Source organism: Nannobrachium achirus (assembly GCF_963921795.1).
Source record: "Nannobrachium achirus genome assembly, chromosome: 3".
Lineage (NCBI taxonomy): Eukaryota > Metazoa > Chordata > Actinopteri > Myctophiformes > Myctophidae > Nannobrachium > Nannobrachium achirus.
In genome coordinates, this window is record NC_137812.1 from 58,375,906 (window position 1) to 58,402,132 (window position 26,227).

Below are 26,227 nucleotides of genomic sequence, written 5' to 3' on the forward strand. Positions count from 1 at the left end.
AAAATAAAAGAGACAAAGACAAACATAAGACAAGCGACAAAGCGTGGGACTGGGAGGATGACTTGAATGATGCAGATTTAAGCAGGCTGTGTATTCTGCTTAAAGAAGAAACAAACAAAAAGCGACAGAGATCTCATATATGGGCATAAAATGGACGCAGATAAACAGATATCTCCATATACGGGCATAAAGGGACACAGACAGACAGATACAGAGATCTCCATATATGGGCATAAAATGGACGCAAATAGACAGATATCTCCATATATGGGCATAAAATGGACCCAGAACTATATCTGCAGTGATCTCCATATATGGACATAAAATGGACACAGGCAAACAGATGGTCAAAACGGGTCCTATGACAACAGGTATAATGGGGTTTGCATTAAAGGGCGGGGCATTCATTCCCTATTTACATCGTTCCCGAGTTGGCCAGGTCGCCGACTAGACGCTGGAAGGGCGGCCCAGCTTCTAGTTAATTATAAAGAGTCTTTGGGGAAATTAGCCCATTATTCTAGACTAGAGCACGTTGTCTTCTTGAATTTTGTGTACTCAGACTACCATTAGGGATGAGCTGTAATTGCCCCAGTCTGTGATCCTAATGGATATGCTTTAAATAGCCATAACAAAAAAAAGAATGCTGAAAAAAAAAAGAACAGCCAGTGTAGATGCTAATATTATGTTATGCTAATATAAATGGTATAATGCTATATATTATTATTATTATTATTTATCTCAAATTCTGGCGTCATAAAATCTCCTTGAGCTCAATTACTACTGTACATAATATACTTTCAGTGAGTTTGTGCTGTGTGTGAATAATTGGGCAAGACAATATTTTCCTGTCCCACAATGGCATCCCTCAATAGTGACAGTTTGTTCCAAATGCCAGACAAAGGTCATTTCTGTACCTGTCCATGTTGACGCAGAATTTGTATGTGTACATTTTCTACTGTACACAATATACTTTGTGTGTGTAAAGCGAGCCCATTTCTAGTTTCATTAAGCGTCCCACTGGCCAATCACAGCACGTCCTGCGAAGCATGGCCAATGGGATCCTGGGCGTACAACAAACCTTGAGCCGATTGTGCAAAGATCTAGGCCATATCTAGACCAGATGAAGGCCATATCTAGACCAGATGTAGGCCATATCTAGGCCAGATGTAGGCCATATCTAGGCCAGATGTAGGCCATATCTAGGCCAGATGTAGGCCATATCTAGACCAGATGTAGGCCATATCTAGACCAGATGTAGGCCACATATCTAGGCCAGATGTAGACCACGCTTCAGAGCCCAGGCATTTTGGGGGGCTGGAGATCTTTTGTGGACCAGACAAAGCCAGATGTTGGCACTTAGCTCCTTCCAGGAGCACTGCTCAAAAATGGATGTAATGCAATAAACTAAAATAAGAGGAATAAAGATAGAATTGGGCTACAGTATAGGTAAAAAACACTTCAGCAGCAATGCAGGGATACAACTACTGTGTTAGTATGTGGAGTACTGTATACAACAGGGAAAGAGTTAATCTATTCTTACTGAGAGGCAGCTATACAAGATCTGGCCTGCTAGAAATGTGACGTGACGCCTGGCTAGCAGCACTTCTGTTATGTAATGCAAAATGTAAAAAATTGGACATAGATCTACAGTGGGTTTTGTTATCGCCATTTGTCATTCAACTTGTTGAATTGTTGGACCATGAAAATACATTTTAGTCCACAAAATCAACTGTAGATTTAGTCGACTAAAACTAGACTGAAACATTTCAGATGACTTAGCTAAATACATTTATGCAAAAGACTATGACTGAAACTAAATCAAAATGTCCTGTCTGGGGCCATCCAGCCAACGCCAACCACAGAACACTTCCAAGTTGGCTGCGAGCCACATCTCGTCTTTAGCCTCTTTATAGTGTAGTGTAGTGTAGTGGGTTGTATAACAAGCTGACCAGAGGTCAGCCACCGCTATTTTTATCAACAGGTTTTTCTGGCATCTGGGAAAGTGGAAACATTTTGGTATAGGGCAATTTCAAGATTAAAATCTTTGACAAGGACACGGAACAGCTTGTTCGTTGAGCGATGTCAAAACAATACAGCAACAAAGCACTGTGATATTGGTATTCAGTGGTCATGCTGATTTTCCATGAATACAAAACACAGTTGAACCCCTCTGAAAGGAAAAGTAATTAAAGTACATAAGCCTAGGCTTTTCAAACAAAACGTTAGGCTACATAAGCAATGTTTTTTGACAGAATCAAGACCCAGATCGTCGTTTTTAACATTCGACTTGAGAGCAAAGAAACACCTTCACTCTATTCACGCCTTTAGTTTCACTTCCTTTTTTGCTTTCCAACATAAACAAATTTAGACCTATGATTTAGACCAATATTCTGACAATACAAACAGCATTTTCACAAAGCATTCTAATATATAGAATTACAAAAAACGATGTAGCCATTTTTCTAGAAGTATTGGGGTAGAAAAATGTATAGGCTATGTATTCTCATTTGTCAAATATAGTATTGCCTAGAAGATTTAGCTAAGTATTTTTAAGCGTTTAAATATTGATAAATGAGGCCCATTGTCAACAGAGATAGAGCTCCAAGCAAAGGCATTGATGGACCTGTTATTAGGGACATCATTAGGGGGTTGGGATCACACATTATCTCAGTTACATACACCATGGTCATGTTGTGGTGGTTATTAAGAAGCAATTGAACATTGTTTAACCAGCTGTGTGTGTGTGTGTGTGTGTGTGTGTGTGTGTGTGTGTGTGTGTGTGTGTGTGTGTGTGTGTGTGTGTGTGTGTGTGTGTGTGTGTGTGTGTGCGTGCGTGCGTGCGTGCGTGCGTGCGTGCGTGCGTGTGTGGGGGGGGGGGGGGGGGGGGGGGGGGTGTCTGGCCCTGTTACAGATGTTGTCCAAAAATCATGCAGATCGGTACACAGTATCTCTGTAGCCATTAAACGAAACGGGTATTTCTTACATTGATGCTCCTACATCATGTAAGCACCAGTTAAAGTTACTTTCCATCCCTCATATACTGTGTGCACAGTGCACACCCCATAACCCACACACTGCACATCATTTCAGAGCTCATATCTTTGAACGTCTAAAGTTTGTGTATACGACCTGACGGTCGCTTATCTCCCGATTAGGTAGTCTTACTGGTGAATTTGATTATTGTCTGACCTGGATTTGAGGTGAGAGCTACAGACAATGAGGGAATCTGAACAAAATGGCACAGGGGGACAGAATTCCTCTGATTTTCATTTCGGAGATTGAGAGAAAAAAGCAATAAACCCCAAACTAGGTCATCATGTGAGGTTTGGGACCGAGAGAGAGAGAGAGAGGACGGCAGGAGACGGCTGGGGTTCCTCTGAATGACTCTTTATCTAATGCAGAGGAGAGAACAACAACTGGCAGAAATTTGTTGTGTCTTTAAAACATTTCACTGTACAATTGCTAGGATAATATTCTCCATGTGACATGGGAGTTTGTGATCAACATGCTTCCTACAGTCCATCAATCCACTACCAGCAGTGTGGTTAAATGTGGTTATATCCCTATTAGACAACAGAAATAAAGAAAACATTTCATTATCCGATAGTTAATGAGAAACGGCCGTTAAGGCCACATTTTAAATATTTCAGGTAGTGTACAAGGACATCTGGTTCTGGTCTCTCTGTTCCTGGCTTTTTCAAACACTTTACATTACAATGCAAATAATGCGCACTGGCTGAACATTTGAATAAGGCACAGTTCACCAGGGCCGAAGTACCGTACATGAAGCATTGAAGCTTTTCCATTGGGAAAGTATCCTGTAATGCATCTTATGCCTCCAACTCCCAGTTCACTGTAGCCGGGCCAACCAGTTACACAGCTTTAGACCGCAACCCGACAGGGACACAAGGACACAATGGATAGGAAAGGTTTTAAAGGAAGGAGCTGGAGCAGCACAGGGCGTAATAACACAAATAGAAGATTGTATTGGTACAGCTAGTTCAGCTGCACCAAAGCTCTCCCAGAATGCTCAAAGTAGCCATGAAATCAGAGTAGAATAAAAGAAAATCACAGCATTGAAGAACACAAAGCAAGCATAAAGCAGAATAGAATAACAATTAAATAAAAAGTTCTGATTAATAAGAGTGTTCATCATAGAGAATGAGATGAAACAAAACAACTGTATCTTGGAAACTGGTGCGGTTCTTTCCAAGGCACTCTGGATCAGAGTGTTTACCATCTACTCTGCCAAATGCCTACATTTTGATTGTTTGAGGCATTGACGGCTTATAAGGATGGTCTGACTGTGATCTGATATGCAAAGATAGATGTGATAAAAGAAAACGTTTACATGGGAGATTTCTCATCGTGGGACCAGTTATAGGCAGGCAGGATGCAAACAGGTGCAAATCCAGCCATACAGATTTCATAGGCAAATGCTGATCATTGCATATTGATGCAGCAAAAAAACTGCCTGCAAAACGTTAACACAGACTTGCTTGTGTGTCTCTGGATTTTTGTGTTGATTTCCCTTGTTAACCTGCTAACTAAATTGGTCAAGGTGTGACCGACTTGCAGACTCTTTCATTTGTCCTTCGGTCTGCTATGAGTCCCATCTGATCTGAGTGGAGGCTTGATACACAATTGGACAAAGACAAGTTTTTGATTTGATGCCGTTAACAATGCAGCCTTCAGTCTCTGCACATGCCTCAACACCCACCTTTACTGCTTCCAATGATTTCACCACAGAATGCATTGTAATGGCAGAATTGCCTCACAGCAACATGTGGGGGCTGGGGATTGGCCCGAGTGAAGACAGAGAAATATGTCCATACACGTTATATAAAATGCATGTTCATATAAAGTTCAATAAGTTCATACAACATGTACTGTAAATGTAGTTAACATGCCATATGATGTACTGCAGGGCTAGTTCATGCATGCACCAGTGGATGTGTGTGTGTGTGTGTGTGTGTGTGTGTGTGTGTGTGTGTGTGTGTGTGTGTGTGTGTGTGTGTGTGTGTGTGTGTGTGTGTGTGCGTGCATCACCCAGGATGCTGAAAGCAAGCCCATCTGCCAACTACCAAATGCTCTTCTGAGTCCATCAGGAGTGTCTCCAGTAATGCTCCAGTAGTGAGGAAGCACATGTTCCCCTGCTGGGATGCTCTTTGTTGTTTCTCCCCTAATCCGTGTGTATCTCCAAACTGTTCTATGGCCCATAATCCTTTAACTACTTAAGCCCTAGATCATAGTACATGGGCAACTGGCGGCCCGAGGGCCACATGCGGCCCCCACCTTCACTTAATGCGGCCCACAGGTTAATATTGGAGTACTGATATATTACTGATTTCAGCCTTTACAATCCCAAACATGGAAAAAATTACCAGCTTTAATTACTTTAGTCTATAGTTGCTAAATGACTAGTATTAAAATGTTATTGTATTTTTTATGTCCATTGTATTTCATATAATGCATTTGACATTTTAAAACAAAAGAAGAAAAAAAAAACGTTCTTTTCGGGATTCCAATTCAAAAATAGCAAAAACAGCAGATCTACAAGCTCAAAGCGCGCCGCCCTGCGACGCGTTTTGAGCTTGTAGATCGGCTATTTTTGCTACTGTATGTATATGCATTGTGGCCCTCTGGAGTGAGTTTGAAAATGTAGTGGCCACTGGCCCTCTCCATCATCAAAGTTGCCCACCCCTGCCCTAGATACTTCATCGTACAAGACAAAAGTAGTGAAAATTTTCTTTTTTTGAACAATTTGCCAAAAATAGGGATGCCAGGGTTAATGCAGTTAAGAAGAAGGGGAAAAAAAAAGGAAAGGCAGGAGGAACTGAAAAACTCCAAATGCCTCCAACCTCAGGTGTGACTGTGTGAGGACACCTTTACTGCCAACACTCCATCCAATAATGCATTATTATTAATATTCCATGTTTAATCAGTGCTGCTGGTTACAGTGTTACTCTAAACATGTTCAGTCTGAATAAAATTGTAGTTTTTCAGCTCAATGTTTTCGGATTCCAAGAAAATGCCCACTGTAATCAAACAGGCCAAGCAAATACGTGATTAGTACGCTATAACAGTGGTTCTGCTCAACCTTTTCAGGCCGCAACTCTCCAAAGTAATCGGACACCCAAAAATAATATAATAATCATATTAAAAAGGTCTTAAAAGTTGTTAAATTGTCTTCTGGGGACCACCCAAAATCATGTTCTTAACCCACAGGTTAAGAACCAATGATCTTTAGAGCTGCTCAATTCACTAGAAGCGTCTAGTAGTGCCCACTGAGTTATGGGAATCTGCATAAATCATATCCTCGCTTACAAAGGAAATGAGTAATGGTGCTCATCATTGAGCAACCAATTTGTTCCAGGAAAGGTTGCATCGAAGCTGACAACAATGAACCAAAGGATGGTGAGGAGAGGAGAGGAGAGGAGAGGAGAGGAGAGGAGAGGAGAGGAGAGGACTTGTGTTCATAAGGTCATCCGAGCTCTGCAACAGCAAGTCTGTGAATGCAGGAGCACCGACGGGAATACGTCAAGTCTCCTCCATTCACGTCACCTCCTAGTGCATTCCCTATGTCTGTACTGTATGAGTCACTGCACACACACAGCTGAGGCAGACCTTACAATACGGATGCAAACATACACTACTGGTCATTGTATAAGCGGGTAGGCGTGTGTGCACACATCGTGCGTATGTGCGTGTCACTACAGAGCCAAGGAGAGTGGGGGAGGGATGTCACTGTGGCAGCATCTCGACCTTGCAGTGGGAGAGAGAGAGAGAGAGAGAGAGAGAGAGAGAGAGAGAGAGACACAGAGAGACAGAGAGAGAGACCTTAAACCAGAATGAATTCAGCTGCAGAATCATTATGCGGTTTCCCAAAGCCATGCAGGACCAAAGCATCGTAGTTAATCTTAATCTTAAACAATTTGAAATTGTTTTATATTGCCTACAATTCATACACCATTTAAAAGTACCGAAGCATCATTGCATTTCATGCCAGTGTCTTTGAAAATAATCGAGATGTTGATGTAATATGCTGAATTAATGTAATATGCCAACAAATGCTCTTCTATGAAAACATTATTAATAAGTGAGATTCTGATATCAGACAAAATAATGACGAACATAATTATAATTAACATTTCTGTCATTATCTTGCAGCGCTGCAAGATAATGGTCGGTTTGTTCAATGCATCTCAGAAAGCATGCAGAAAGATACAGTATGTACTTCTCCCAAGGCAGACCATTACTCTTGAAAAGGCTCCTTCTTCACAGACAGCGTGTGCTGCAATAAGTGAATTGATATAGCAGGCAGGCGTGCCCCGAGAGAGAGTCATTCATAAAATCGGAGCAACAATTCTCAATCTAAAGAGGGTGAGTAATAATAACATTAGTCGATCACCAACCATCATCCAGGTGAAAATACAGAGGCTAGGGGGATAAACAAATTGCTTAGAATGTGCCAGTATTTTAGAGGTACGAGTGATGCAAGAGGCTTATGTGCAGATTAAGAGCAACAATGGGGTAAGAGAACTGGGCTGTCAAGCCTTAACCAGGCCCGAGTAGAAGTGGGTCAGGACATGGGGAGTCAATTAACATGTACTGTAAGCCTGGCAGCCGCAGAACTATTAATTCCAGTGCTGAAGGGAGTCAAATCAGACTAAAAAAGAATCAATATATACAAATGTATTTTGATATTTATAAATATATATATTATGTATTTACTGCTGTAAAGTAATGTAAAGAAAGGTTTTGAGACAGATCTGATTCCATTCCATAGAGTGGGACTCTGGAACAATACATGATAATGTTTTGATTCACTCGCAAAACCTGCTGTGTGTGACCCATGACAGGAATGGGAGGTACTAAGGACCTGAACTAGTTTTGTGAAAAACTAAGTCAACACACCCATTTTGTTTTATTTGAGCTTCTTCGTAATGTCTCTGGGCATCAATCTTTTAGCAGCAGGTGTGCCCTATGATGGCCGGGGACAAGGGGGACGACTTTGAATGTTGGGTTTACAACAGCAACCGACAAATCTTACTTGTTATACCTAGGTAATACAGCCAATACAGGACTTTGTCTTGGTGATATCAGTGCAGACATAACAAACAGTACACAATGACATATTACAACAATTCACATTATGTACTAGGGCTGTCTTCGACACAGGATTTATGAAGTCGATTCGAGTCGCGGGGGTTAATCCGACGCGTCGACGAATCGTTTTATAGTCTACTTTGTGTAAAAAAAAAAAAGAAAAGTGTTGCTTTAAACCACGTCAACATAATAGAATAATACATTAAGAGATGAATTGAATACACAGTGTTTTCGGTGATATCGGTGCGCGAGCACAAATGTTATCTGCATAGCAGTGTACAACCATAGAGTTATAACACACCGTTAAAACAAATAAAACATCTCCGCTGTTTCAACTCTGCCCCGTCTCTCTGCAGCGTGCAGTAGAGATGAGACATTCGCGAACGATTCCGCTCTCTTGAACGGCTCTTTTAAATGAACGATGGGATCCAGTCCGCAGTCGCGGGACACAGAGCACTGACAGAGTAATGAGTCAGTGTCGAGAACGGATTCATTTCAGAAAATGCTCATAAAAAGGTGGAGGCACAGCTCCCGCTTGAGCCAGCAGTGTGGACATGTCATGGACGCAAACACAGCGAAACACAATCATTCATCATGGATTACAACACTGGAACAATTCAGAAGCACTTTAATTAGAAAATGTAACTTGTAGCCTACACTTGTGTATGTTAATTTGACTTTAGAAGATTGTTTACTACTTCGTGGACGCGCGTTTGTGCTGTGGCAGGTTATTTAGTATGGGATTTTGACAGCGTGCTTCCTCCTCTTAACGGAACACTGTCCCTGGCTCTGAATGTTTTAACGAAGCGGCGGTCTGAACCGTTCTGGCCGTTCCGTCTCACTTTCAACCCGACGCTGGTGCGAGACAATAAATAACTGTTCGCCAATTGCTACTTCTCATTGGAAGTAGGCTACATGACACCACACCAGTCCAGCAGTGCACCGCAGTACTGGCAGGCTAACTGGTGATATAAAAAAATATATATTTTCGCTTCGACTCAAACAATTGGCGTCGATTCCCGGGGCTTAAAACGACGCGTCGATTCGTCGATTTTTAGAAGACACCCCTATTATGTACATGCATTAACAATATGCCATGGATGGAGAACTGCCTTGCGCTACCTTCTGTTTCCATGAGCTGATGGGCTTGTTGTAGGATAGTACTATAGGCCCACTTTCATTAATGGTTTTACGGCTGTGTTGTGCAGCGAAAAGAGCCCATCTGTAAGCTCACAACATTTTTGTCTGTTTAAAAAATATATAATTTGCCTATAAGGCCTATATAATGGCGTGCCTCAAATAGGTATGCAACCCAGCAAAAAGACACAATACAGCCCAGTGCTGTGGTGCCCTGCCAAACCTCACAGGCATCAATGTGACCAGTGTCTATTTCATCAGGCTGGCCAAAGGCCTTGTTCTCACGCTGGCACCATTTCAGTGACAAACACCTGGTATACAGAGGGGACAACACCTGGTACAAAGAGGGGACAACACCTGTGTTGTCCCCTCTGTGTGTACAAATGTACTGATAGTCATCAGAAAGTAGCTCTTATACTGTTACAAGAATCTCAACAGTACCACCTCGTAGGGGTGCAGGGAAAAAAAACGATTCGAATTCGAATCGTGTTTCTAACATGGTAAGATTCAGAATCGATTCTCATTTTCCAAAAATCGATTTTTTTATTAGGTATTATTTCTCATTTAGTGCCACCCCTTTCACCACTAGAGGGCGCCCAGTGGCCAGAGAAAATCCCATAGAGATATGCTGGTATATGCAGAAGCCCTGCAGCCATGACTTGCCTGAACACTTTCCTTTGTGCATGACTGCATGTACAGGAAGAGGATGAAGTTAGCTTGAAGTTAGCTATTGGCTACCAAGCATTTTAGAAGCCTTATTTTCGTCAACTTAGCCATGATTAAACCTTGCACACCTCATGCATGGGAAAAAAACAGAGAAGAATGAGCTCTGAAAAATCCAATGCAATCCTGGATTGCATTGGAGTGGATTTGTGCAGTTTGTTCACAGCTTTCAAACAAAAAAATCCGATTGGAAATCCGTTCAGGCATTCTTGAGATAATCGCCCTTATGTTTTACATGTAATGTAACCAAAAATGGCTGCCCTGTATGTTAGATGGGGTTGTATGGGGGTGGAACATGCAAAATCGCGATTGAAATCATGTTCACCAGATTTGATGGGGTCCAAAAAAAAAAAAAAAAAATTCAAAAAAAAATTTAAAAAAAAAAAAAAATTTTTTTTTTTTTTTTTTTTTTTTATCTCTGTGATACGATAATATATCCCGAACTAATTCGGGATAGGCACTCAATGAGTTAAATATTATGATTTTTATTATTTTTATTTTATGATTTTTTTATTATGATTTTTTTATTACGATAATGTATTAGATATTATGTTGAGTTTGTAAAAGTTAAAAGAATGTGTGCAAGCATGAATAAATCAGACATGTTGTCTTGGATTTACCTTTGTGTGTTTACATTATTGCAATAAGTTGATAAAACCTTTACAATTATAAAAGCTACGTAAATGTACTCTGCTTTCATGCCAGCAGACTGGAGTAGATCCTGATATATGAATTGAATAGAGAATCGTTTTGAATAGAGAATCGTTTTGAATAGAGAATTGTTTAAATCGGAAAATAATCGTTTCTGAATTCGAATCGTATGGGTTTGAAAGAATCGAAAATAATCGTGAATCGTGACCCCCAAGAATCAATTCTGAATCGAATCGTGGGATACCCAAAGATTCGCAGCCCTACCACCTCGTGTGTTTCTTCAGAGAGACTGGGCCCCAGTGACAGAGGACAGATTATGAAATCTGTACTGATGTCATTCGTTGGCTAGCCTCGGAAACCCAGTCTTCTTTTGGCGATAGGAAGAAAAAGAAGCCTGGGCGATCGCGTTATGATCACTGTTGGAGGAAGTGTAGATTCCCTAACCAATCAGAGTGCAGAGAGCATCGCACCGAATGTGTTGACGTCATGACGCTGCAGCGTTCTCTACGCTGAGCAGAGGAGCAGAGGGGGGTGGGGGGAGGAGAACACATGCTATTGGCCAGAGACTCGCGGAGAGATTCGGCGCGCCCGCCCATCTGCCTACACAAACTGGTCCGCGTTAGGTTAGAGTGCTCGTTGGCAAACGAGACAGGGGCTGGGTGGGGGGCTAAGCCCAATAAGTGGCTAACATAATCTCTTGTCTTTCTTTTAGCCCTTAATTATTATCGTTCCTGTTCGCTTGTTCGTCTTGTCCATGTGTCACACAATTAAAGTCTATTCCCCGTCTTACTCTCACCGTATAGTAATTTCAATTCCTTGAGCCACTCATCTGTGCAGTATTGGAACACCATTATTAACCAAAGCTCTTTTCAGCAATAAAAGGGGCTTTACCAACAACATGACATTAGTCAACACAGTGTATGTATGGTGGTGATGGTGGCATCTTCACCACCATTGACAAAAATTACATTTCCGCTATTGTTGATATTATGCCCAGATGTGAGTCAGTCAGGTATGACACTGGCATAGAACGCTCTGTTCTTTCCGTCCTAGCATTTAGATACACAGTGACTTTAGTTATTTGTCCCCCAATGGATTACAATGTGCACATATCGTTGGTGTGGCTTTCAGTCACTCAAGTCAAGACCCTCTCAAGTCTAAAGGCATATAGGAAGGGTGGGCACCTCAATAACAAATTGGCTATTTCTTCCAGATCCAACAAAAAAAGGGACATTAAGAATTTGGAAAATAAATTAAGTAATGTACTGTAAAGAATACATGATTTGAACATGCACGTTACATCATTATCAAATCACTTAAATGTAACCAACAACTTCTTGTTAATGACCAAATGTTAGATATACATATACCAGTAAGATGCCTAAGGGCGAAAAGCGACATGGCCCTAAAGGGCGAGGTCGCGCAGGACGGAATTCATTATTAGTATATATCGGACCAGTTACCCGAGATCCCTGATACCCATATATGGAGATCCATGTATATATATGGAGATATGGGCATATTGGTTGGATCATACAACCAATGTTTCATACAACTGCACATTGTGCAAGTACAGTAACGGCAGGGGAAGCAGCTAAGAACATAGGCAAAAAAACAGGGTTTGATATTTGATGAGGTGTTGTCACGTGATGTCACAACGTCAACACAGTGTAGGTGTTACAGAAGGACAGAAGGACGTACATATAGGTTTTGTAGAAATGTGTAGTAATTGTAGAAATATTAGGCCTGTATTGTTGAATGTTCATTACTCTTTTCACATTTAAAATAAAATAAAAAAAGACAATTTAACATTGAGATTCCACTGTTCTCGTTACCAAAGAAATGCAATCAAGGTTAATTCCCATCTCTCTGAATGCAGCTCTGATGTGGCGGTTAATCTACTGTATAATCAACGTCGGGTTGATTTTTTTCCCCCACCGATGGTGAAGTCCCCCTGCGTCAGTGGATGCATTCCACCACAATGCACTTTTCTCTCGGGAGCCGAGATAATAGTTTGAGCGACTGGTTGTGTTTTTTACATTCCTCTGTTACTCCCTGAGGAGCAGTCGATCATGGGCTATGCAAGCAGACAACTGCAGTAATAGCAACAACAGAATAGAGTACACTTCCTGTTATTGAGACACGCCGGGTGATGTCGAGGGGCAGTGGCGACTGGGGTGGGAGGAGGGTGTGTGAGGTCGACAGGGGCTGTCGATAACCACATTGTAGCTGGACTTCCTTCCGATCGCTCCCTCTTTAAAAAAGAATATATATACTGTATATATAAAAAGGTCAACTTCCTAGACAGATTAAATGATTATCAAAGAGGACCACAGTAATTTGCATGCATGTATGCATGCATTTATTTTACTGGAACTCAAACAATCCACTGGTTGCTGTTTTGATCCAAACACTAAAGGACAGCAGTGTTGTCAACTCAGTTTACATTGTCAACAGAGGAAGTTGCATTTCTCTCCACCGCCATCAGAGCCTATGCAATACCTTTAGTAATTTCTAAATATTATGGTTTAATTTTGCAAGTGTTGGTTGGCTCATCCTCAACAGTCAACAATAGGTTGGTTTGAAAGAGATGCTGTCCGATGTGTCCACATGCTTCCATCAAATGCCAAGTTCAATTTCATATGCTTAGCTTTAGTTTTGGTCATCTTTCTTTCATGTGCACCTTCATTTGGGTTGTGCAATAGATCCCACATACTAACTAGGCTTAAGTCTACAACTTAAAATGTGTACTGATGAACTTAGAAGCAAGATTGGTTAACAGGGGAACAAATGCTGTGGCTCCAGTCCAAATCAAATTACATAACTACAAATAAGGTTAGAAATTCAACTGGCAATTTGCCTTCCGGCTACTGAGAAGCAGTCAAACTGGAACATGAATTATTGGATTAATTCTAATATTAGCCTCGAGTACACTAGCTCATAAAAGAACAGAAAATCCAACTGCACATTCTTCTATTCCAGTGACAGTAATGTTAGATATACATTTAAATAATTCCCTAGTGTCTGTTAGTGAACAGAGCAGCTCCTTGAGGCCCTGTTCAAAGGGAGAGTGTATTTCATCTAGACAAGAGGAATGTGTTTAGACAGAGGCTATAATAGGTATGTAACACCTTGTCCATGGGTTCTTTCCCCTGCAGGAGCAAAGAACTGACTGCTTTCCAAACAGCAGAGTAAAGAGAGGGAGAACACCAAATTCCTCAAATTGAAATGTCAAACATAATCCCCCGACATAAGAAAGAGAGAAGCCATTACTGGCAAATATCTGGGAAACCTTTAAACAGGAAATGTAGACAAAGGTGACAAGTAAAACTAAATTGCAGGCCTTCTTGCACAAATAATTATATATACTGTCTCTTATATCTTATATACTGTAGAGTTTATGTATGCGTTTCTGTACATGGTCTAAAATAATTTCAGCTCAACAACAACTCGCGGACAGGATGCAAAGGTTACGCCATGAAACCGCAGACTGTTGTCATCATTGATCCTATTCCTGTAAGACCACAATTGGGGAAGTAAAAAGGAGAAATTTCACTACAGTCTCAATAATGAGAACGAGCAAGTGTTGTGACACACCATTTCACTGGTGTTTCAATAATGAGAACGAGAAGGTGTTGCGACACACCATGAAGTCTCCTCTGGAGCGTCTGCAAAAATAGTTTTTTTTCCCAGCAGAGAGAGCACAAGACAGGACAGAACAGAACCAGTGAGGCTGTCAACATCTGCTACAGGCACTAGAGTTCTCAAATTCTGCCCGAACCCGACCATACCCGAACCCGACCATACCCGAACCCGACCGACATTTAGGGTAGGGTAGGGCCTAAAATGTATGCTAATTAGTAGGGCCGGGTAGGGCCTCGGGCTCAATGAAAAAAGAAAATATATATTTTTTTATTATTTTATTACTATTACTCTGTTATAGACCCGACCATACCCGACCCGACCCGAAGGTTTTCGGGCCGGGTAGGGCCTAAAATGTATGCTAACTAGTAGGGCCGGGTAGGGCCTCGGGCCTGCCCAGTTAGGGCCCAATTAGGGCCGGGCCTTAATTTTCAGGCCCGTTGAGAACTCTACCAGGCACCCCCGTTTAGTCACTCGCTAATTAGCCTATGGGTTCTCAACAGATTGTGAGTCAATCGTTATTTCATGCTATTTTTGACCAGGTGCAACAACACACATTATCTCCACAGATATCTGTGGAGAATCGTGCCCTCATCTGCATTTCCCGTTCTATTTTATCAGAGCGACGGGCCCATTCCATCCAACCCAAATGGATTCCATCCACAAATATGTGAGTGAGCTTAGAGCCCATGTGAGGGTGGTGGCTATACTATTCTTGCCGTTCTCTACCCTCAGGATAGCCCCAGGTGTAATGATCCAGAGCCCCCTATTTATAGATATGCTAAATCTAGCCTACGGCAAGGGGATATAACCTAACCGTTTCCTCCATCAGTCCAGGTGAACAAAGCAGATTTCCTTGTTAGCAGCACCTGTCTAGAATCTAATATTTGTTCAACTAACTCATGTGGGCGGTTTGGAAAGAATACGCTGAGTACTCAATGTTTGCCAACTAACCCATCATACATTAGATTAGTAATCTAGCCAGGAGCCATTCTATCCAAATGTGGGAAAGTGCAAATACAGGTACACTGAAGTAAACAAACCAAAATCATGCAATCGGATTAATGCTTCGCATCACTTAGTAATTGATTCAGCTGCATGTTTCAGTCGTTTGTAGGTTGTTTTAATCACATCTCATCAGGCTAACTTTCACACTCACCGTAGGCCTGACTGATAGGCCAGCAAAACATTCATAATTATTGCTTTTCCAGAGTTCTTGTCATATCAAAGATATCAGCAGAGAAAACATCAACATCAAAAACACAGACATGTTTTGGCCACAAACTGGCCTTCTTCGTCGGGCATGATGACGGCATGCAATGTCTCCATATTCTAGAACCTGTGACCAGTCTGACCACTTCATTTGAGAATTGGCATTTTTTTTACCACTAATAAAAAACGGACACAAGTAACACCTCCTAAACTCTTAAGCTGCCCAAAACTGTATTCATACCACTGTGTAAAAGAAGCCTTCTAGTAGCCGTGTGTGACAAACTATGCCACTGATATGTTAGTGCGACTCATTGAAGTACAGTGTTAAGCATTCATCCTCCACTCAGCTCCAACTACCAGCAGCACCAAGAAGTCATTGTAGCGAGGTGAGAGGGGTTTTTCCACACAAACTGGTTCTAAGAATATTTACCAGGAGCTTGAGCCCAGAGCTCACCATGACATCCTTTCCATCTACTGTCCTCCAACACTATAGGACTGATAAGATAGCCAATGGGAAATGGTGAGAGTTTAAGGAATACGCTAAGGGAAAGGAAAGAATGAAAATGATGGGTGAATGGAGGATGTGTAGAATGGAAGAAAAGAAAGAAGACAAGCCTATTTAAACAAAGAAAGGTAGAGGTACTTGTCCCACAGTATGTGTCTACTCTCCCCCCTCTGCTCTTTCTCTTTATGCTCTTATTCTCAATATTTTTCAACTGCAATGACAGGTCTGCACAATCAAGGATTTCACCCATGTCACCCCTGTAATGTGATGTGATAAAAGAGAACAGAAGCAGCTGAGCCAACAACGCTCGCCTACAGCCTGACCTAGCACTGAATCTTTTTAACGCCACAAATGGACTACAGCCGCCCAAACGCAGTGGAGCCGCTGTTCAACATGAGAGCCTGGTTGCCTCTATGCAGGCAGGAGTTGAGCGCACAGGGGGCACACCTCGCTGAACAATGTTCATGGCTGTCATAATGACGCCGGGTTAAGATCCAGCTGGACGCATGCTAGATGGTGCAGAATTCATTTGTGTGTCCTAGACACGACAGAGGAGGAAGGAGCCGAGGACAGCCAGTTCAGTCCACCCTTTAGGCTTTAACCCTCATCCAAGCACGCACACCGTCAGCTTCCATGTTTACATTGCAAAAAACTCGGGAAAACCGGTTGTCAGACGTCCTCTTATTCATATGAATGAACAATAGCACACCAGGTTTTCCCGACCCAGTTCCCCGGACATTTTCCAGAGTTCATATGTGAAAGAGGCTTTTAACTGTTGAACTTTCACCTCCCATATGTCAAAGGTCAGTGATGTAGCCTAACATCAATGCTATACATCTTGGCTATGATGACAAAAACACCAATGAGCTCCACGACCAGCAAGCTGGCCAGATCAAGCCAGTACGCAATGTCCCACATTTGTACACTCTCAGAGGGGGAATCAAATGGACATGGAAGGGTCCAATTAGTTCTATTTGTAGGGGGATGTTAAGTCGACACTACCACACAGAAATGCCTGCAGTAGACGTGGGTCTGTCCTGTCCACAGCAGTGGCACTTTCCTCTGTCAGACAAAATCGCACAATGCTCAATCAATTCTTTCTGAAGGTGGTCTCCGAAGCACCCACGCATCATGATTACATAACTTCCCATGTGTGCATGTAATATTCATTTCATACTGGAGGACGGGTAAACACACACACACACACACACACACACACACACACACACACACACACACACACACACACACAGGGCTGTCACGATATGACATTTTACATGACGATTAATTGTCACTCAAATAATTGGCGATTAACGATTTAATTGTGTTTTTGTCGTTGATAATTACATTTCTGTTTGGCTTTTAGGCTTTGAAGTTGTACCTGGTAGTAGATATGACACATAACCTAAATATAAAAGAAATTACTGACATATTTGACAACTTACTACTTAAAAAATAACTTTGATAGTGGAAATAGCCGATCTACAAGCTCACAACGCGTCGCGATGCGACGCGTTGTGAGCTTGTAGATCTGCTATTTCCACTATTTTGGACATTTTTCAACATTCACGATTATGACAAAATAATTGCAATAATGTCAAATAATCACGATTATGTAATAATTGTGACAGCCCTACACACACACACACACACACACACACGCACACGCACACTTACCACCATCACCAGCTCAAATGGATGCTTGTAGACCCGCACAGGTGACTGGTACTTCTGCACCATGGTGGGGATTACGTTGGCACCAACAACCTAGAGTTAAACAAAGAACAGTGAGAGAGAGGAAAAACAAACAGCTTTTGACTTGTGCAACGTGCAATTTTAATCATAGGTGTTGGTGGGGAAGAGACAGTCGATGGAGGTATAGGGATGTATGTGACTGGGTGCCTGAGTGCTAAAATAACAGCAACATCACTGGGTCTGAACGCATAGTCTCCCTCTGTGTACTTGACACGTAATTAGGTAAAGGTGTGATTGGGATGTCTGTTTGAAAGTGTGTGTGTGTGTGTGTGTGTGTGTGTGTGTGTGTGTGTGTGTGTGTGTGTGTGTGTGTGTGTGTGCGTGCGTGCGTGCGTGCATGTTTGTGTGTCAGAAGCCTGTAACACTAGCACTACGAAGCTGTCTATGTGCTAATATACTACTGTCGGGAGCTGTCCTGAGCCATGGCCTTGGATCCATGCCCCATTGATCAATGGATGCAGCGCCCCATTCATCACAGACAACTCACAGGGACCACTGCAATGGAATTTCACTGCCAGAAAACAGGGTTGAACTAGTCGAAGGCAAACTATCAGTTCTTAATGGAGAAGTCGTATTATGTGGGACAAGCTCAATTAAGGGAGACCCTATCAATGTACAAAGTCCAGTAGCCTATTTGTGAAGTCAAAGCAATTAGGAAAAACATATACTGTATGCGATGGTGATAATAACTGGTCAGTAGATAAATTGCAGTGTTGAAATTGAATGAATGGAATACAGATGTTAAATTAATGACTGAATGAGTCATTCAGATTTCAGAATGACCATGTTTCAATTCATTGTAGCAGTGCATTCCACTTGCTCGCCTCAGACATAACATAAGCTAGAAAACAGGACGGGTTCTGAATGAGTGAACAGTGTGGCATGTGTGTGTACAACAGTGAGAGCGTTCTAGATCTTTTTTAAATTGATAGGATAGGGCATACGTGGGCAACTGGCGGCCCGGGGGCCACATGCGGACCTCACCTTCACTTAATGCGGCCCACAGGTTAATACCGGAATACTGATATATTATTGATTTCAGCAGTTACAATTCCAAACATGACCTGCTTTAATTTTGTCTATAGTAGCTTAATAATTAGTATAGTAGTATTAAAATGTATTTCTTTTATGTACAATGTATTTGTATTTAGGTTCATAAAGTTAACATGAGTATATTATAACTAAATGCGTTTGAAATTAAATAAAAGTTTTACATTTCAGGATTCCAATTAAAGAAATTGCTAAAAATTATTCCTCACAGCGCGATGCGTTTTGAGCTTGTAGATTGGCTATTTTTGCTTCTTTTGTATGAGATACTAGAATGACAAAGTTGGGCGTAGCAATATGCAATGTGGCCCTCTGGAGTGAAGGTGGAAATATAGTGGCCCTCGCCATCATCAAAGTTGCCCACCCCTGGGATAGGGGGTTGTTTTTCTACCGTAGTTTGTCAACGTGTGAATGGGATGCTGCTGCTTAAAAGTGGGCATGGCTATCATCCCAGGTTTATGTACAGCGCCAAAATGTGAGCCAAGCTAAAATAAAAAGGTACGATGATCAGGACAAGCTGTTTTACAGTTTGCTGACTTGACTTTATGATTTATATAACTCCAGCAGCTACAGGAGGGATGATGCTCTAATGTAGGTGTGTTAACTTAACGCTACAGCAGCATTATTTCACTAGGGAATGGGGTAAGCACTAAGCAGGAGGACTAGACCATAATAAACAAACTAACACCAAAGGAACACAAACACGAATCTCTCAGTACAGTCAGTAGTGTTTCTCTCTGCAACGTAAATGTATATTTACCGTCATGTTTCTTGTTCTGTGAGCAACTTCACAAACAGATCAAACAAAAGGAGAAACATGCAAAGCTTGTGTTCAAGAAACAACATAGCTATCCAATCAAGTTGAACAACGATGCCTCGATTTCATTGACTGACACTGACTGACTGCATAAATAGTGCTTTTTGTCATCTGTCACCAAGAATGGGGACATATTAACATCAATCTTCCAATGTAATATTAGTATCAGAGCCCCTCTGCTGTCTAAATTCAGTGACGAATGAAATGAAACTCAGTCACATTAAAGGACAAACACTTACCACCAGCAACTTGACGGCAACCCCAAATCTTTAGTTTACACCGATTCGTCTTCTTCGGTTCTTGTGAAAATGCTCCCCGAAACCAAGTCCCCCAGCAGCGCAGCCGAGGCTTTCTAGTTCACCGGGCGGTGAGCAGCCATGCACCGCCACCAGGGGAGGGACCGAGTGTAGCTTTGTTATGCTAAACTATAGTGTGTCACCATCACAAGCCATCTGACGAGATGTCTTCAGAGCACCTAAAGCTCCACACGGCTGAATTTTCAAACACGCTGGAGCCTGTCTGGATGTGTGGATGTGATATTGATTCGTACCGAATCATAACTCAGGCAGGCTCAGTCAGGTCTCTCATGCCGCGATGATGATCATAACTTTGCTCCGCCCCCATTCCATTCCTTTTCAGTGGTGGAAAAAGTACTCACATTCTTTACTCAAGTAAAAGTACAAAATATAAAAATGTACTGAAAGTACCAATAATATCATATTTCAGAAACAGATTTGTTTTATTGTATTAGTGTGGTTGCCCGACAGGGCAACACACTGCGGTCCTGGCAACTTTCTTGAATGGGGTTTTACCTTGAATAGGGAATCAATAGGGAATCAATGGGAATGGGAATCAATGGTATAGGGAATCAATGGGAGGGAATCATTATTGGTCGAGCTTCATGACAGTTAGCCTGCTGCAGTCACGTCGGCAACCACACTTGCAATTTCTAGTTAGTATTACTATTATGATTATGATTATTATATTACAAAACACAAGTCAAAATGATTACAGATCAACATGCTATTGAATGCTCCCCCCTCAACACACACACACACACACACACACACACACACACACACACACACACACACACACACACACTGTGACACACACTTACTTACTTTAAGGCACTGATTGATTGATTGATTGAAGACTTTATTAGAAGTTTGCATAGGAAAAGGTACAGTTTCATGACGGTACAGTTCACTGGTACAAGGTCTACTAAAAGGAGATCCATGAAAAGACTAAGCTTATTTCCACTGCAAACCATTGAAGTATCTCATATAACATTGAATGACAGACAAATAGAACACAGTACTATGCAGTAGATATGTAAAGAAAAACAAAAAAAGACAGTAAGTCTAAAACAAACAGTACAGAGAAGGGGCAGGGGAGGGTAGGGTTGGGCTAGGTTCATTTTTTACCAGTTGCGAACGGCTGCTGCCTGTAAGTGGTTTTTCAGGGCAATTTTAAAGGATGCTAGTGATCCACACTCCTTTATGGCCTTCGGTAAAGCTTTCCACATGTTGGTGGTATAGCAGAAAAAAGAGTTTGACCCTTTGTTGGTTTTGACTCTGGGTTGAAAGTGATCTGTGGCGCTGCCTCTGGTGTTGTAATTATGGACATCCTTAATGTTTATAAAGTATTTTGAAAGGTACTTGGGTATCATAGTGGTGTAGTGTATCTTGTACACCAGGCCCAGGCACTCATATTATTACTAAAAGAACGTTAGGGTACATTTTAAATTACAGCAAGTGGATCATCCACACAATTACCTTGAAGGATATTACATTTTCTGAGTTATTTTAACAAACATTTTAAAAGCACATTGATCTGATATTTCATACCACTTTGCAAGATCATAGTTTTGCACAATGCTATAATGGTCCCTTTACATTTAAAATGTCTATGGCGCCTTCTATTGGGTAATAGTTGTCATTACAACAACCTACTAGGCAGCAAATCAAAACGACATAATTGATTGATTGATTGATTGAAGACTTTATTAGAAGTTTGCATAGGAAAAGGTACAGTTTCATGACGGTACAGTTCACTGGTACAAGGTCTACTAAAAGGAGATCCTAGAAAAGACTAAGCTTATTTCCACAGGAAACCATTAAAGTATAGCCTACATAACATTGAATGACAGACGAATAGAACACTGTATAGAAAATGAAATGTGTTATAATATAGGCCTATATAGTGCTAATTATGCTAACGTATGCACATCCAAAAATAAATGGTAAATGGTGCATTTACCATAGCGTTTTGTTGCTATTTTATATGTCGATGAATTGAAAGGGAGAACCAACAGAAACCGTAACATGGCTTTTTTGGGGTCCCTTTTAGGCAGGGTGTTTGACTGTAATTGACTACTTGTGCTGTACATTTTGTGTTTGTTTGTTTTGACTGTATTTCATTTTTGTCTAATAAAATATTCAATCAATCAATCAAGGCATTTTACAATGATTTGATGCCAACTGAAACCATCATGCGAGAGTCAATTTAACTGTATTTTTCCTGGTTCCAATTTCTGTAGTGAACCACTGTCAGAATTGTGTCTTTCCCACCTGTAGGTCTACACAGAGACAAAATAAAGAACAATATTTTGACTATAGAGAGAGATCATAATGGTTAAATTCTAATACCATCTGAGCTAATGCCTTCTAACTTATTTGTTGAGCACATGTGACTAATTCCTAATTATAACAGCTCAGATTTATATACCGCTTAAAGTCGCTTGAAATTTAAACTACATGTAACAACACTATTGTACAACAGAGTATCAAATAGGGTTCAAGTGGTTAAGATCATCTTTGACATGGGATATTACTAATAATATTAGTATTATCCCATGTCAAATATGATCTTAAAAGCTAAACATCTCAGAAGTAGAATTTCTGCATGGCATCATTCTATAGTATAAGCCATATCTTCAAAACCGTTGGGTCAATCTCCACAACCAATATATCATTTTGTAGCTATGATTCCCAGCTTTCAAATGAAATGAAAAAATGAAAATGAAAAGCCCTTAGCTGTGCTCGGTCACCTATAATAATAAAAGTTGTAACACAAGGGGCTAACTGTCATCTAGTCAGGATCCAAGAACCAAAAGAATTGAAAAGAATCCAACAACCTACATCCAAATTGTCACCTAATATTGATTAGTCTGTTAAAATATGAATGTTGTCCAAGAAACTATTTGCCATTGAGGATGCAAGTTGCGGCAGTAGTTCTACGTTTCTAGGCAGACAAACGTCTATAGCCTACACAGCAGGTGTGTTGAAGCAGTGAACAACATCAGTACAGGAAGCGGTTTCATAAATTCAGAAAACCTGGCCCAACAGGAAGTGTACTGTATCTGACAGGAAACTGAAGCGTTACAAAGTACATACACCCATAGTTGATCATATTAGATGAGTGGAATTATGTTCTGTTAGGTGGAAACAAAATATTCAGTGAAGTATATTACTTACAAGCCTTACATGAATGAAGTGGGTCCTGTTGTGGACATGTTTAATAAGGTTGTAAAGCCTCTATCAGAGTCCAGGGTGAAGAGCTATTCACTTCACCGCGGTGTAGTTTTCTAGCTATCACCTAAAAATACATAACAAAGCCGAGGTGATAGCTAGGAAACTACAACGCGGTGGAGTGAATAGCTCTTCACCCTGGACTCTGATAGAGGTTTAAGGCTCCAACTTGAACAGGGCTGACAAAGTTAACCACTTAAACCATACTTGGTTGACCGGAGTCCCCCAGGGCTCTCTAAACTAGGTTCCCTCCTGTTTTCGCTCGACATGACTACATCAAATATATTCATAACATTCGTGGATCTTCTTCAGTAATTCCTGAAAAGTGTTGAAGATACTCAATAAACTCTTTTTATATTAATCTTCTGTTTGTCCTATATGAATCATTGAAGACTTCCTTATACATCAAGTATCTTCCCCGAAAATAGCAGATCTGCATGGTCACAACAAGATGGGTTGTGACACGTTGTGAGTTAGTAGATCTGCTATTTTCAAAGACTGTTTGCACCTGTTAAAAGACAGCAGAGAAAAAAATCTCCACGTGGCTGATATCTTGACAGAGGTATACAACACCATAGCCAAAGAAACAGGGTTTACTGGATAATACTTTTATCACTAAGACAAGGACACAGAACAGTGAGAGGAATGAAATGTGATTTAAAAAAGAAAGGAGGAAACAGAAGTGAGGAGAAGTTGTAGGTTAAAACAGAAAGAGAGATCAAAAGGAGGATGAAGTGCAACGTATATGGGTTACAGTTTGAGGAAGCATTCAAACAGTGAGAGATGGTAGTGCTGCATGAGTGCTACAACAACGCAGCAAACCAAATACAGAGCAGTCAGCCTTATGCTGCACCGCATTTTGCAAGACAGGAAGCAAGAGAGAATCAAGATACAACCCACAAAGGACACAGACATTATTTTCACCAATTGACACACCGAGGGTTTTATTGACAGACAAAAACAGGAGGTGAATACTAACTGAGTTCTTCTATGAAGGTACTGTGTTTCCACAAATTAATAAATACAAATATTGTTTGATACTGAACATCTTTGACATTCTTCTGAGTGACATTCTTAATGGGAACCGAGGAGAAAGATTCAGAGCTCACATCTCAACAACCAGCGAAGGAAATGGAGCCAACAGAAAAGGAAAATGTACCGCCAGCAGAGCTGGGCCCAATTTCTGAAAACACGGACCCCCTGAACACATACAAGTGGCACACTGGATCCAAGGGAACCACTGATGAAGTGAAAGGAGATGGAGAGGAAGAAATAACAACATCAACGATGGAGAAGGCAGAGAAGAGCTCCACCATGAAATGGAGCAAGATGCAAAGCTGGCGCAAGGCCCTAAGTGAGGATAACGGAGACAAGTCTTCATCCATTGGAAAAGGTGGAGATGCGGCAAAGCAAGCTACAAGAAAAAAACCATTCAGAAGAACCCATTCTGAGCCTCCTGGATCATTTTTCACCACCCGGTCCCCCTCTACCAACTTGGTGAACTCGACTCAATCCTCAGCGGATGCTTTGGAAGTCTCCCCTACAGATGTTCCACATAGAGCTGGTGGCGGGGCGCTCTTTAGGAAGTATCTGAGGACCGTGTCCCAGAAGTTCAAGAGGCCCAAGTTGCAGAGTCAAAACAGTAGCTCCATGCTGCTGTCAGGTGAGGCGCCAGAATGTCACATTGTCTGCCAAGTCTAGCAGACTACATTCGTTAACCTTCAACTTTACTTAGTGTAATTTACCTGCTGAAAAATTAATGGTGGTTTATCTTCATGTATGGCAGCAGAAAGTGTGATGATGCATAATTTGATAGTTTGTTATTTGTACAGTAATATAATAGTTAGTTCAAAATGTTAACTGTAAAATCATCATTAATTTAATTGAAAGTGAAATTTAATCAGTACAATACACATAAAAAACCTAAAGTAATACTGAGTGATGACTGAAATGCACAGCCATTTATGAAAAGCATGTAGTTACTAGTTGTACACATTACCACATGTTTTCAGTCAGTAAAATGGTGTCCTCATGTGGTGTTTTTGTGAGGGACCATTAGTATTGCAGTACGTGTAATGGGCGGATACAGTAGAAGAGAAAAAGTCCAAATTGTGTCTGACATTTAAAGACCAAAAATGTCAAACGTGTAAATGCAATATAATGCTGATGAAAGTGTAAATAAAAAAAACTAAACAAGAATAATCCTTCATCAAAATTGCCTAGTGGGTGGGCAGGCCGGCGGTGGACGTTACAAAAGTAACATGCAGACTTGCAAGGCGCTCGATGGGTCCAATCCGTTCCAAACTTGGCACAAACACTGGCATCTGCCTTCAGAATAGCCACACCAGGGGCCATGTTAAAACTAAATTGCACACATACTGTATGGGGGAAATAAAACAGTGTTAATATATAGCAATTAATATTGACTGATGCTAGAGGAAAGTCTATATCATGGGATCACCAAAAATCGGTAGGGTTCATCAGTTCGTCTGCCTTTTAGATTATGAGATAGTTTGTGTGAAAACTTTACATTTTGCCCTGAGGAGCTCTAGGCCATTCTAATCTAGAGGATGGGCCATGGTGTCACTCAAATAGTTGTTGTTCTTCCTTCACAGGACATGAATGCTCCCAGCAGGTTTCATGGCAATCTGATCAATCTGATGGCAATTAGATCATGAAATAATAAAATGGAAAGCTTAGTCAAAGTGTGACTCTAGCTAGAGGAAAGGCCACCCTACAATGGGGTCACCAAAATCATTAGGGTTCATCCTTGCTGCACACCTTGAGCACTCCAGGAAAAAACATTGGGGCACCAATAAAAAGGGGGTCATCCTGAGGGCACCATGAAGATACAAAGCTATAAGTCCATGATAATTCAGCTACAGAATAGGCTTAGAATGATGTTTTTTTGGGACCAAAATGATGGGCTGACAATCAGACATAGAGACCAACTGATAATAGCATCCTTATAAAACGATAGAGACACTGCAGCGTGTGCAGCTCATTCTGGTACGTTATGAGGGGAAAAGAGGAAGATAAACATCAGAAAAGCTTAAAAATGGGAGTGGCCAAAGATAAGTGCCATCATTACGAGAA

At 41.2% G+C, this 26,227-nt stretch overlaps 1 protein-coding gene across 1 annotated transcript in view; it reads right to left on the reverse strand.

Annotated features, from left to right (window-relative positions):
* Positions 1-19,915, reverse strand: part of LOC308281413 (SEC14-like protein 1) — a 52,862-nt gene extending 32,947 nt beyond the window's left edge. The window contains exons 1-2 of the mRNA XM_080721585.1: positions 19,838-19,915; positions 17,657-17,746 (exon numbers count right to left, since the gene is read on the reverse strand). Of these exons, the coding sequence (XP_080577711.1) occupies positions 17,657-17,719 (63 nt within the window). The 5' untranslated portion in view covers positions 17,720-17,746; positions 19,838-19,915. The remainder of the gene's footprint in view (positions 1-17,656; positions 17,747-19,837) is intronic.
* Positions 19,916-26,227: the final 6,312 nt, after the last annotated feature.